The sequence below is a fragment of the Eutrema salsugineum genome, unplaced genomic scaffold (assembly GCF_000478725.1).
Source record: "Eutrema salsugineum unplaced genomic scaffold, Eutsalg1_0 scaffold_19, whole genome shotgun sequence".
Classification (NCBI taxonomy): Eukaryota; Viridiplantae; Streptophyta; class Magnoliopsida; order Brassicales; family Brassicaceae; genus Eutrema; species Eutrema salsugineum.
Window position 1 is genome coordinate 2,617,619 of NW_006256838.1, and position 14,754 is coordinate 2,632,372.

The 14,754-nt window shown below is 39.6% G+C and overlaps 3 protein-coding genes across 3 annotated transcripts in view; 1 reads left to right on the plus strand and 2 right to left on the minus strand.

Annotated features, from left to right (window-relative positions):
- Positions 1–8,602: 8,602 nt before the first annotated feature.
- LOC18020175 (WEB family protein At3g56270) lies at positions 8,603–10,733 on the minus strand. The gene is made up of 2 exons (XM_006402940.2): positions 10,376–10,733; positions 8,603–9,901 (listed from the first exon to the last, which is right to left on the minus strand). Exons 1-2 carry the CDS (start codon positions 10,592–10,594, stop codon positions 8,747–8,749), a joined length of 1,374 nt encoding a protein of 457 aa, XP_006403003.1. The 5' UTR covers positions 10,595–10,733; the 3' UTR covers positions 8,603–8,746.
- Positions 10,734–12,303: 1,570 nt separating this feature from the next.
- On the plus strand, positions 12,304–13,293 carry LOC18020176. The gene has a single exon (XM_006402941.2). It carries the CDS (start codon positions 12,541–12,543, stop codon positions 13,144–13,146), a length of 606 nt encoding a protein of 201 aa, XP_006403004.1. The 5' UTR covers positions 12,304–12,540; the 3' UTR covers positions 13,147–13,293.
- A 37-nt stretch (positions 13,294–13,330) lies between these two features.
- The window catches only part of LOC18020177, a 2,165-nt gene continuing 741 nt past the window's right edge, over positions 13,331–14,754 (minus strand). The window contains exons 2-4 of the mRNA XM_006402942.2: positions 14,471–14,609; positions 14,109–14,169; positions 13,331–13,693 (exon numbers count right to left, since the gene is read on the minus strand). Of these exons, the coding sequence (XP_006403005.2) occupies positions 13,550–13,693; positions 14,109–14,169; positions 14,471–14,609 (344 nt within the window). The 3' untranslated portion in view covers positions 13,331–13,549. The remainder of the gene's footprint in view (positions 13,694–14,108; positions 14,170–14,470; positions 14,610–14,754) is intronic.

Genomic DNA, 14,754 nt, shown 5'->3' on the forward strand with positions numbered 1-14,754 from the left:
TAGAGTACATGTTATGTTACTCTCTGAAAATAGTCTACTAGCTAAAGATAAGAAACTAACTGAACAAAGTTAGTAATGGTCCATGGTCGGAGCTCTGTCGAAGCAGATGTGTATCTGATTGAAGAGTCTCAATCCGGAGCCAAGTACACTAGAAGTCTGAAGAAGCTAGAAGAACAACTTTCTATAGATCAGTTAATGAGAGAACCATAGTTTGCAACTGTAAGCAGATGCTAGAGCCATCGTCGGGTTCTGCTGTCTGTAAAGAGATGAACAAAAGTTTGAAGGAGAAGAGTGTAAAACAGAGATTTTCTCTTAACTTCAACTCAAGTGTTACAAGTTGCATTACATCTTCTTTTTATACTAGAATAAGAAAACCCTAAAGTAACAATGATCCTTAACAGCTGTCTTCCTTCTCGACAAGAGACTACAAAGCATTAAACCTATTGTAGGTACAAATCGACGGTTTTGGACAGTAGGTCGTACTCTGTTCTTCAAGAGAAACAGAGGCTGTTTTAGAAATGCCCTCGTCGTTTTGTCCACGTGTATATGACCGTTGTTGCAGAGAGCTTATCTTGGGCCTTGATTCTTCGCTGATGGGCTTTAATGTGAGCCCTTTGTCTTGGCCTTGCTCAATGTTCAATTCAACAGGAGTCTTCTCCTTAATAGCCCCCCTCAAACTTGTTGTGGTTGTGAACGAAGGAACATCCACACCAAGTTTGTACCTCAGAGTGCTGAATGATGCAAACGGAAGGGACTTAGTAAAAATATCCGCCAACTGGTGTTCAGCCAAAATGTGATTGACCACAAGAGATTTCATTGCAACTTGTTCACGGACATAGTGATGATCCAGCTCAAAATGTTTGGTTCGAGCATGAAACGTGGGATTGGCCGTAAGCATTACTGCAGAGAGATTATCACAATAGAGTTCAGGTGTTGATTCAACAGGGACACCAAGTTCACGTAAGACAGCGTTAATCCAAGTGATTTCAGAAGCAGCTTCAGACATGGTTCTATTTTCCGCCTCAGTGGAACTTTTAGAGACGGTAGGATGCTTCTTTGACGACCAAGAAATAAGATTGGAACCCAAAAATATGCAGAAGCCACCGGTGGAACGCCTAGTGATCTTACAACCGGCCCAGTCACTGTCACTGTAAGCCCTTAATGAAAAATCAGTATCTCTCAAGAAGTTGATTCCCATCGTTATGGTTCCTTTAACATATCTCAGTATCCTCTTTAGATGCTTGAAGTCTGAGACTGATGGAGCATGCATCTTTTGGCAGACAAAATTTACTGCGAACTGTATATCTGGCCGAGTAAGGGTTAAGTATTGCAGCTTACCAGCTAGACTGTTAGAGAATGGTTCTTGGTTCTCCAGGTTGTCATCCAGTCGAAGAGGAAGAGGTGTTGGCATTGCAGAGCAGTCGTTCATTGCTGCAACCTTTAATAAGTCCTCCGCGTATTTGTGCTAAGATAAGAATAGACCCTCACTATGATGATGAGCCTGAATACCAAGGAAGTAGCTCATTTTACCCATGTCTTTCATTCGAAATTGGAGACTGAGTTGAGCTAGTAATCTCTCTAGTGTTGCAGAGTTGTTGCCCGTTAACAACATATCGTCTACATATAGAAGGAGCATGATCAGGTCATTGTCCTTGATGTAGATGAACAGAGAGGGATCTTTAATACTGCAGGTAAACCCAAAGTCCAACAGAAAGCTGCTAAACTTGTCAAACCAGGCCCGAGGAGACTGTTTTAAACCATAAAGGGACTTGTGTAGAAGACAGACATGATCTGGTTTGCTTTTGTCAATGAAACCTGTAGGCTGCTTCATATACACCGTTTCAGTAAGATCCCCATGTAAGAAGGCGTTCTTAATGTCCATTTGTTTTATTTCCCAAGTCATTACAGTAGCTATATCCAGAACTAAGCGAACCGTGGCTGACCGAACAACTGGACTATATGTCTCCAAATAATCTATTCCTTCTTCTTGAGCGTACCCTTGAGCCACAAGACGTGCTTTTAGCTTATCCAGAGAACCATCTGCGTGTAGTTTTGTCCGGAAAACCCACTTGCTTCCCAGTACATTCATTTCAGGAGAGAATGGAACCAGAGACCAAGTTTGTGTTTCAGTGCAGTTGTCATACTCCTCATTCATTGCAGCATTCCATCCAGGATGTTTCAAAGCCTCTGTAACTGTTCTCGGTTCTGGAAATGTTACCTTTTGAGTGAGTAACACATATCTTTGGTTTGGCTTAAAAATGCCTGACTTAGATCGAGTGACCATTCTGTGAGTTTGTTGCTCTTCAGGATTAGAGACGGGTATGGAAACCGGTGCAGAAGAGTGTGAGTTTTGTGGCGCAGGACTCGTTGATCGAGAGTAAGTTTCAAGAGAGCTTGGTGAACTCGGAGAGCCTGTCCCATCCACAGAAGCATGAGCACTGTTGCCTATAGGATCAGAGTCAAAGTCTGCCGTACACCCAGAATACTCAGCTTTTCTGCAGTGGTAAGCTCACCTGCAGTTTCTGTAGGAAGAGTAACGTTTTGATCAAGAGACTGAGACCGAGCACCTGAATCCATTGAAGAAGAGATTTGTTGTGAATCAACTAACGAGGATATGATTGGTGTTGGTTCCTCACTAGTGGAAACTGGTAATGGAACAGCTTCATTGGCTGGAGATTGAGTTGCTTGAGCAATGCTGCTTTGCCAAGCTGAGAGCAGAGGAGTGTATCCTTTGTCCTGTAAGTGAGCATAAGTAGAAGAAAATGGGAACTTGGTTTCATCAAAGATGACATGGCGGCTGATATAGACTCTACCAGTTGTAGGAAGGAGACACCTATAGCCTTTGTATTTCTCATTGTATCCGAGAAATACACACTGCAGTGATCTAGGATCAAGTTTATTTTGAGCATAGTCACGCAATGTGGGATAACAAGCACTGCCAAATACCCGAAGGAAAGAATAGACAGGTGGTTTTCCATAAAGTATCTCGTGTGGGCTTTTATTATTTGCCAAGGAAGAATGTGGTAGAAGATTGCTCAAGTAGTTTGCAGTAAAGAAGGCTTCAACCCAATACCGTTGTGGTAAACAACCCTGAAACAACATTGATAGTCCCAATTCTGTGATGTGGCGGTGTTTCCTCTCAGCTAACCCATTTTGTTGGGGTGTGTGAGGACAGGAAATGATCTGTTTTATGCCATATGATTGGAGATGATTGACAAACTTGTTGCTTACAAACTCCCCACCACCGTCACATTGAAAGACCCCAATTTTCTGTTGGAGCTGATTCTCAACCATTTTTTGAAAGTGGATAAAGATGGAGAAAAAATCAGATTTCATTTTCAGAGGATAGAACCAACAGTATCTTGAGAAATTATCAATAAACACCACATAGTATTTAAACCCTTGAACAGAAAGAGTAGGAGAAGGGCCCCAAAGGTCACAATGTATCCTTTCTAATGGCCTAGAAGCAATAAAACTAGAAGCAGAAAATGACAGACGTGAACTCTTGCCAAGATGACACGCCTCACAGATGGCATCAACCGCCTTATTGATGAAGATAGATTTGTTGGCTGCTAAGAGCTGGAGGACGTGTGGATTTGGATGCCCCAAGCGTCTATGCCACACCTCATCGCTTGCAGACTGTTGCCTTGATGAGTAGAACACTTGAAATGTCGAACCCTCCAGCAAATACAGACCATCAGTGTTGTTTCCCTTTACCAGCAACTTACGTGTTTCCTTATCAGTAATACGCACAGCATCACAGTCAAACTCAAATTTGCAGGGATAGTCTCTAGTTAGCTTAGAAACGGATAACAGCGATTTAGCGATATCAGGACATACGAGGACTTCTTTAAGAGGGAGGTTACCTGAAGTTGAAGGTAAGGAAGAGGATCCAGTGTGAGTAATAGGAAGGAATTGACCATTACCAACCATGACTGTTTCTGTTCCATGATAAGGATGAACGTGTTGAAGGTGTTGAGAGGAGTTGGTGATGTGGGCGGATGCTCCTGTGTCAGGTATCCATTCCTGATGAGCTTGATCGGTGACGTCAGTGATTTTCAGGGCAGCCATAGCTTGAGCGGGTTCATCATAGCGATGCCAACAGTCTTTTGCCAAATGACCCACTTTTTCACAGATTTGACATTGTGGTTGTTGATTTTGACAACTAGTGGGCATTGAGGAGCTCCTTGGATTTGCACCACTGACTCCCTGGCCGAACTGTTGTGGGAAACCTCTCCCCTGAGTGGAGTACGATCCTCTTCCGCGGTTGCCTTGGGAGCCTCCTCGGCCTTGTCCTCTGCCCCTGCCTGTGTAGCCTACCCTGTCCGTATAGAAAGCTTGATGTGGTGTTGCAGAGAGCGTAGCCTCGTAAGACTGGAGTTTGTCATCAAAGCCCTTGAGCTTGTACAGAACATCATCAAAGCGAGGCCCTGGATATGTGTCCATAGCATCTTCTATCACAGTGACTATAGACTCATATTCACGACCTAGCCCGTTTAGAATACCATATATCTTTTCATGTTCAGATATTGGTGACCCTATAGAGTCCAGCTGATCACACAGAGACTGTATTTCCGACAGATATTGAGTCAAAGGTTTACTCCCTTTAATGGTGGTTTGAATGCGCCGTTGAATATCTAGCTTCCGAGTTGCAGAGACTCTATTGTATTTCTTGGCAAGAGAGAACCATACCTCTTGAGAGGATTTGAGTCCATAAATGCTTTTCAGCGCATCCTCAGAAAGTGAACCATAAAGCCACGCCATTATGAGCTGATCAGTTTGAACCCATTGAAGAAACTCTGGATCGTGTGTCTCTACTACTTGGTCTCCATTACGAGCTAGAACCGTTGGAGAAGGACGAGCGATAGCTCCAGTGACATAACCAAGAAGCATCTGACTTTGAAGGAACTGTTCAAACTAAAGCTTCCAAGACAGGTAGTTGGATTCATTTAGCTTTAAGGTCACCACCTGAGTGATAGAAAGCGTTGCCGGAGTATAAGCCGGAGCGACAAGCATCGATGGCGGTGCTTGAAGAATAGTCGGATGAGACGGTGGTACACCCAGATCTGAACGTTGTAATGGGACATGTGTTGTTAAAGGTGGCGGTACAGAAAACGGAGGGATCTGTGACACCGGGAAATAGAGCGGTGGAGGGCGTTGAGGTGCTGTAGCTGGTGTAGTCGCCTGAGCTGGAACTCCAGTTGTCGGCGTCGTAGATCCGTTCGAAGTAAGTGGATTTCCAACAGAAGTTGTCGGAGGCGGAGCTGATGCTGAGTGCGAAGACTGAGCAGGGTCTGGTTGCGACGAGGGTTCATCTGCCATAGTGGTCGTCTACAACCTGGCTCTGATACCATAAAGAGATGAACAAAAGTTTGAAGGAGAAGAGTGTAAAACAGAGATTTTCTCTTAACTTCAACTCAAGTGTTACAAGTTGCATTACATCTTCTTTTTATACTAGAATAAGAAAACCCTAAAGCAACAATGATCCTTAACAGCTGTCTTCCTTCTCGACAAGAGACTGCAAAGCATTAAACCTACTGTAGGTACAAATCGACGGTTTTGGACAGTAGGTCGTACTCTGTTCTTCAAGAGAAACAGAGGCTGTTTTAGAAATGCCCTCGTCATTTTGTCCACGTGTATATGACCATTGTTGCAGAGAGCTTATCTTGGGCCTTGATTCTTCGCTGATGGGCTTTAATGTGAGCCCTTTGTCTTGGCCTTGCTCGATGTTCAAACCTTTGGATTCAACAGGAGTCTTCTCCTTAATAGTCTGGAGGTGGAGATTCGATTGCGGATGGGTGTATCAATCACGTAGAAGACTAAATCGATGGTTCAGTTGTGTGTATGTTGATGCAAGCGGTTTCGTAGATCACAGCTTGCCAAGCCAATAATAGGGTTAGGTAACATAGATTTCTTAGAACCCAAGAATCCGATCAGGAACTAAAAGTATGTTGTTCAGACAAATGAACATATTACATGTGTTAAATCGTTATGTGGCCTTAGCAAAAAAATCGTTATGTGCCCTAATCCTTATTAAAATGTGGTTAACTGGAAAAAAAACAACATGCACAATAAGCCATGATATTTTAAGATATTTGTTAATAATGCCGGTGATTTTTTTTCGACATCATGCAGGTGATTTTTTTTAATAGGATTTTATGTTGGAATGTGGTGAACTGATCCTACTTGTGTTCTATGTCAACATCATCCCCTAGAGACAAAGCAGCACTTGTTTTTTAGTGTGCTTATTCAGCACAGATATGGGAAGCTCTTGTAAGGGGAATCTAAAGGAGATATATACTACTAACTGGGATCAAGTGCGCTGTGCAAAATTGCCTTGTTGTTCACATATATACATTTCATGCAACTATCTACGGCTTGTGGAGAGAGAGAAACGCTCGTAAACATAGGAAGAGTCTTTTCTACCGTTGAGGTTGATAAAGATTCTCGACAAAACAGTTCAGACCCGATTAAACACCATCTGGCTTCAAGGAAACAAGGATTATGAGAGTGGTCTCATCTTCTGGTTTGGCATTAGAAACTAATGTATATGTTTTAGATTTTACTTATTAAAAACATGAAGCATTTGATGTAAAACTGTTTTGATTGAATAAATTCTTTATTCATTATTAAAAAAAAAAATTTGTGGTGAACTAAAAACTTATAAAAATAAACAATGTGTGACTAAAAGTGTGACTAAAAGTAATTTTGTCAAACGTTTTAGAGGATATGAATATCAGTTTTTGTAAGGGTGGTTTCAAATTTTCCCACTTGGTCAACTTGTTTCAATTTCGTTTTTCTCATTGGTTGAGTATTGCCCTTATTTCTTTATCTTAAATCAATTAAAACAAAATTGCATAGATAATCATGTATTGTCTCATGTATGTCAACAGAAAACAGATGATGCAGGGACTTATGACGTGTGCATTAGCATTACTCCATGTTCGAAATATGCTAAGATCTATGAGTTTTTGTAAGGGTTAGTCAATTAGATAATCATATTATTGGTATGCTGCACACACAATAATATACTTCAAACCTTTCTCCGTTACAAACACTTAACATAAAATAGTGCATTTGATAGCCAGGAAAAAAATGACTTGCCTTTCGATCGAGACACCTTTAGAGATGTAATGTGGGATACACGAAACATAGGTGGATAATCTTCGATACTTATGCTCTATACTAAACCCTAAACATATAATTGATACAAGACTATAATGACCAGTCCCACTTAGGTGATAACAGTCCACTGATCAGAACTTAAGTCCGATCTAAGTAGATTATGATCCGAACATGAACTTAATACCGAAAATCCCACCCATGCCTAGATAATCTCGTGATCTTCACTTCTCAATATGGTTTAGCCTGAAATTAATCTGCAGTTATATATTAATTATCATTTGATCGCATTTTATGGTTTGTATATGTATATAACTTTATCAGAGAATCATATACTCCATGTCTATAAGAGATTTAAAGAATGAGATCAGAATGATTGCATAATTAAGGTACCATGGCTTAAATGAAGTCGGACTGTCAAGCCAGATGCTACTGTCCAGCCTCCATACTTGGACGACCGATCTCATTAAAGATCGATCGGCTTATTTATTGACTATTTAATAAGGAGATCTTCGTTCTTTTTTTTTCTTCAGTTTCTCATGAGCTTGATCTGCATCTCTATGGAGTATATATACATCCTTTTCTTTTTATAAGCAGAGCACAAGGTAATTATAACATTTAAAAAAAGATGATAAAGAAGCCACAATAACTAAGAGAAAGACGTTGTGTCTTTTGGATTATTGACACGAAAGGAGCAAAGCAACCTAATTTCAAAGTACGAACGTACCGTCGGATTGTTGACACGGAGAAAAGTTGGCCCACGTGTTTGGAGTTGAACGTTTTTAGCATGAGACAATGATTTTTGCTAACCCACGCCGCTCTTAAATTTCCCCCACTTTATATTGTAATTTATTTATTCAGTTTTTGGCCCTTTAGGATATCGTTTTCCGTGACTTCTCACGGCCCCACACTCTGGCCAATGTGAAGGCACCACACAATATCTATGTAGTGAATTCCAAGACACGTGGTGGCTTTTTCTTACTGGTTATGTTAAAAATGCCATATGAGCCGTGACCACGTCATCATTCTGAATCTGATACGTCAACTCCCAAACTGGTCATGAAGAGAATGATTTTTTTATTCTACTTACAGAAACATCAATTTTTTACATTGTGTTCTATAGGCTCAAGATATAAATATATAATACTAATTACTTTATCAAAATAAGATAAAGATAAGAAATCTAATCTTTTTTTTTTTTATCACGACTTCAAACTTATATACTTAAGAGATCCTGTCCAATCCGGACTTAAATGACAAAGAGCTTTAGCTAATGTATCTAGCTTACAAAAGTATATAAAAAGACAACTTAGTCGAGTTATTCATTGTGGGTCACCTAATCAACTAATTTAACCCTTTAACTACATTAATTAAAATAACCAACCGCTTACCACCTAAATCATATGAGTAATGCAATGCCCTCCACTAACTCCCATAATTAATTATGATTACAAAAAAAAAAATAACCTTTCACTTTTCATAATGTCTTTCTTTTCATCAAGTTTGAGTCAAAACGACACAATTTCACTCTAATCATTTTGGTTTGCTTATGATAGAAGCAAACAACAGCCATCAGTGATCAAACCAATTAAAACCAAGACAAAAAAAAAAAAAAAACAGGTTTTCAAAGGCCGGGTTTTTGCTTACTCTGTTCTGAAACCTTGCTGTGTATGAACCTAAACTTTCTCCTGGGAATGACCAACTGTTTATCATCGACGGCAGAAACCTGATTCCGATTAAGAACATTGCTGGTTGAAACATTACGTTTCAGCACTGGCTTAGAGAGATCAATCAGCGGCTCCTGCTGGTTCACAATATGGCTCAATAAGGAGCATCGAGGAAAGTTATCTCCTTTCATTGACCGCTTCCCTCTAATAGCTTTCTGATCTTTCCATGACTCAATGTTCCACTGTCGAAACGCGTCTTCTGCTTCAAGTTGCTTCACTCTAGCTATTTCTACCCGGTTTAACGCTGTTTCCAAGGCTTGTTTACTTTGTTTAACTTCTTCATTAGCTTCCTCCAGCTTCCTCAGGATCTCTATTCTTGAGATATCGGTGGATAAGTCTTTTTCCATCAGTGCCTGAAGTGTTGGAGGCTCCAGGGAACAGAGACCGTCTTGGTTTTCCACGCTGGATAATATGGTCATTTCAGCAATCGCAAGTGCTTCCGCTGCTCTCGCAGCTTCTTCCATTTTTCTTGCAGCAGTCAATCTTATCTCTGCGGTTTTCAGACAAGTCTTGCTCTGTCTATGGAAAGTTGTATCATTGGTTTCGGTCACCATCTTAACCTGTTCGCATTGCGGATTCAAGGTTAATTTCTCGGCACTGAATCTCTCTTCTTGATCTGGACCTGCTGGTTTTAACCTCAAACGGTTAAGCTCCTCCGCTAGAGACGCCGCTCCAAGGAAATCTTTTTGCTCCTCCGTTTTCATATTCAGAGATTCAACATGTGATTGGATCATCGCAAGATCATCCATGGTTTTACCAAGATTCATACTGGCTTGCTTCGATTCCATGAAGACCATTTCTGGAGACTTCAGGGGATTATGATGGCAGTGTTCATCGATCATCTCTTTGATGTGTGAATGAAGATGTTCAGGGGTCTCCATGCATCTCAATGCTTGTTGATGCCTCAGCCGCTTCAAGTCTTCGAAAATCCTTTTGGTTGATCCAAGAGCTTCCAGAAAATCTAAAGTTTCTAACTCTTTCATAATCAGATCCTTCTCGAGCTCTGCTGCCTGTTTTTCCATTCTCTGTATGTCAAATTCTCGCACACCGTCCTGAAAAATGACAAATCAAAATTATGTCTCACGCACACCAAAAGATAATTTTTTGTAACATTTTCTTGTCATTCTCATGCTTCAACTATAACATGATCAAACCTTCAAAATTAAAAGGCAGAGCAAAAAAGTTCAAGACGACCTTAAAACTATCAAAAGATGTCTACATTATGATAGATCACTACACAAAGTTTTGAAATTTCTACTTAGTTCAACTATCAACCACCTAGAATATGGAAAGGTTTTTTTTTTTTTTTTTTTTGGTAAAATGTTAAGATAATATGGAAAGGTTTCCATAAAGAATTCGATAATCGTCACCAAATCGAATTTAGCTATCAATTATTAGCTCTGCCTCTGACCCAAACAAGACATACAGTGAACAAGGCAGCATTTCAAAAGTATACTACTTACAGATGCATTACTCAACGAGGAATAAATCGACATTGCAAATCAGAGATTAGTTACAGAACTCACGTTATTGTCTCCGAGTTTGAAGGGAACGCAATACCCACGACCACCAAATCCGGTTACCGCCTTCTGATCCCACTCCAACGGTGGAGAAATGTCGATTTCAGCTCCTCTCTTTGATTTCGCCGGGTTAAGATTCTCGGACCCGGGTTCGATTCTCACCTCCCGGATTCTGGGTGTACCCGGATTCGCCTCCGCCGCAGGGATCTGAAACCTCTCCGCCATTTTCCGCCTCGAGAAACAATTGGTTTGTCCAATTCAAATGGGAAACAGAAAGAAATAAAGAGACCCATCACAGTAATCATAGTTGCTGCCCAGAAGCAAACAATAAAGAAAAGAGCTCTTGAATCTGAACAAGTAAAATTCCCCATGATTGTGTTTTCTCGTTAATCGAGTCTTTCGGAGGGTTTAAGAAATGTAATGAGGATTATCATGTGTGACTTACGTACGTGGCTTGTATTGATTGGTTATTGTTTTTCTCTAATAGGATTGTGTAATAAAAATGCCAATTTGGGGCCGTTAATTGAGGAAGTGGACTTGGGCCGTTAATTGAGGAAGTAGACTTGGGCCGTTAATTACGGAGCTGCCTAAAAGGTGTCGTGAATCAAATCTTCCGCATTTAATTTTTTTTTTTTTTTGGGGTCAACTCAAAATCACTAATTGGGACTTTCTGACTCGGAAGCATAAACCAAACCCATGGAAACACGAATTTAGGTCGTCATTTATATACGTAGATAAGAATAAACTATATACAAGTTATGAACTTTACATACATGTCATAGCAAAAAGAAAAAGAAAAAACTTTACATACATGCATGATGCATGTGACATGTCATAGCAAAAAATACGTACGTTTAAGTGTATTCGGTACTCATTTTTACATGGACATATTGTTTCTACAAAGTGTCCACGATATTATAGGCTTATTTTTCTATTACAAAAAAAAAAATTGTGTTGTTTGTGTATTCAGATACAATTTCACATCCGGAAATTTACATAATACCCACCGTCCCCGTGCGATATAATGTATAATAATGTATATATAGTTATGTATGCGTCAAATAAATAGGTTGAGGCGTTGAGCATTCTCATATAGTTTTCGAACTAAATTTGTGGCTATTTCATTAACCAACAAAGACAAAACGGAAAAAAAGAAAAAAATCGAATTAAAGCAACATCTGAGTATGACTGTAGGAGAGAACGGGACCTTCATTAATTAATTATACGGTCTCAACTGTATTCCTCTCCTTTCATCCAACGGCCCAAAATCATTAACACTTGATCATCCTCCTCTTTATATCCGTCACGTTTCTATTTCTTTTTCCGCTGACGTAATATTCCAACAATTAGAACCGACAAAAGCTGATTTTTCTATTAACTGATGTCCAGATTGGTTATATTATCATCAATTTAATATCATCATCAGATTCAGATCAGATGTATGTACTCATGTCTTTTTGGATGTAAAACATACACAAACTTTTGGTCTTGTGTAGTTCCTTATTACGACCAATAAGATAAGAGCTTTCAAATTTTTGGTAGGACTTAAGAGGACTAGTAGGTGTGACTGTGTGAAGTCTTCATCTTCTGAAGCTTAAACGTGTGTTGATTGGATTAGCTAGTCACATAAACAATTCCTTAATAATAAGAACACAAAAATAACGTTAACAGAAGGAAATTCTATATTAGGTAACATATTTAATTTAAGTATTAAAAACACTAAGCAATGCATATACAGGTTTGAAACTTAATTAACTATTACCAATAAAGTGATCCCCACGACTCTCTCATAATTAATGAAAAGCATTAAGTAATGCATACACATCCAACAGTAAGATAGCCACCTTTCATTTATTATTCTAACCATTTCTTGGCCTATGCATTATTTCGAGATATCTTTCGATTACATGTAATATGCCCATCCATATTTGATTATTTCTTATAGAGAAATCAAAAATCATTTACTAGAAAAAAAGAACAGGATAAATATCCACACTTGCAACCATGCAAAGAAGACTCTTCTCAAAAGTAGATCCCCCTTTTGTCTCTCTTTAAGTTTGTGTTCGTGTAAGATCTAACCACCTCTCAAACCTTCGAATCTGTCGCTTCTTGTTTCCATCAACGCGCTTATACAAGAGACTACAGCACAGATAGAGAGAGTTTGTATAAAAATGCCATTAAGAGATGAGGTGGAGTACTCTGCAATAGATGAGGATCAAGAAGAGAGATCATCCTACTATGGTGGAGCCTCCATACCATTTGTATGGGAGTCAAGGCCAGGCACACCCAAACACAACCACTTTTCAAATCGCTCTTTTCTTCCGCCGCTCACGCCGCCTCCGTCGTATTACTCCTCTTCCGGGATTTTGTCAACGCCAAAGAGACAGAACAAGGTGAGAACAAAACTAAGTAGAATCCTGTCTATGTCTCTGTTCCATGATCTCAGGAAGAGCAGTAACAGTAGCAAGAAGACGACCAACTGTGTCTCTGGGTCATCGTTTTCTTGGTCGTCTACGTCTTCTTCATCTTCCTTGTCCTCCTCGCCGCCACATTCTTTGAGAAAACCAGTGAGTCTTAGTAAAAAATCAACGGTTCTGTATGCTAGTTACAAAGAGCATGAGCTTAGGTCGTCGCCGACCTCGACTCTGTGTTACTCCAATGGTGGAATAAAAGGGTTTAGTTCTTCCATGGGGAGTATGAAGAGAGCTCTGTTCTCTGTTCCTAGACAAGGATCCACTGGCAAAGCTCTCATCATCGGAGACATGAACAAAGCTTGACTATGTGAATCTATTGTGTTCTTGATTCGTTCTATGAGCTGATTTTGCCTCAATGAACCAGAACGAGTACTACAATGCTTGATGTGTGAATGTAATTGTATGATGTATGTATATTTATATATATATATATATATATAGCTTGTCTCTCTCGGTCGTGGTATAAAGCTTGTGTTGTAAACTGACTTTTTTCATTTCATATCTATCTAAGAACCACGAAAGTTCTCCCAGTAAAACGAAGTCAAATATTATAAACTGATATCCTTTTTTATACATAAAGGTTGGCATGTCATGTGTATAAAGGGATCAGTGAAATATTCCCAGTGAGAAGAAACCTTAGCTATACAGTGATACGAACGGGTTATGGTGTGTCATTGATATCCTTAAGATAGTTATCACTTCTTACTTAGTCTAAGTCGCTACTAGATACCTCTTCTTCTGGCAGCTCAAATGCATCGACCTCTGCAAAATACGCTCTCTGCTGCTCGATATAATCCTGAGAAACTCCATGAGCCAAATTATCTTTCTCATCCTTTACCGTTCGCTGCCTCTGTAATGTAACACCATAGATAAAGAATTAAATTTGGAGCAAACTTATATGGTATCAATAGGTCGAAGGCTCTACAAATGAATAATGAGTGATACAGGTTGCGTATCTCATTAAACAGCTATAACAGAGTATCTCACGACAATATTCTGAATCCACCTTTTGAAAAGAGAAGAATATACATGAAATTGAAAGACAAGACACCCCTCTTCGACCTATGCGTAGCACTGGTTTTCATATATAATGGCAGAAGACGTTTTGACCGATCAAACATACGATGCACTGATATACAATTTGCTAGAGCCGGAAAAAAACCGATAGATCAAAATAAATGACTACTTTTTACAGAAAGATGAGAGCAACACAGAACTATTACAATTCTGATGAGTATATATAGCTAGAGCTTTCCTGAACTCACCTTTCTGGGAGCCGCTTTCGAGGGCTTCGGTTTGTTTTCATTGGCTTGATGTGTTTTCTTCCTGTGATACAAATTTCAAAAAGACTTACTAAAACAAAGACATGCTTGAATTTTACACAGGCCACAAAATGCTAAACAAATTTGATGGGCATGATAGGTTCAACACTAATACCAGTCATATCATCTTAATTCCTTACTGATAAGATTCTTAACAGAACAAGCCACAATACAGCATCGACAAACTATGTAGCATGTACTATGTTCTATCCTGATTCCACATATCCATAGCTACCATTAGTCATTACCAGATCTTATTTTCCCAATACTAAACAACTTTTATAACATTGAATGAGTTTTCATACCCAGAGCTTGATATCAAGTCAAGGCGAAGGCGAGTCACTGCACCAGAGGAGGATGCGTCTATATTCCTTTTTCTCCCAGAAGCCTTCCTTCTTACCGTGTAAACCGAGTACGGCTCAGCAACCTCCTTGTCACTACCGCCTAAGCATAAGAAAGTTCTTAACCATCAGCCAAAGATAGACACAACCAATTAAGCAAAATTTTCAGTTGAATTGGAAACAGCATGATATTAGTTTCCAATCCACTGAATATTGGTGCCATTTTGAAAATTTAAGGAGCATGATGA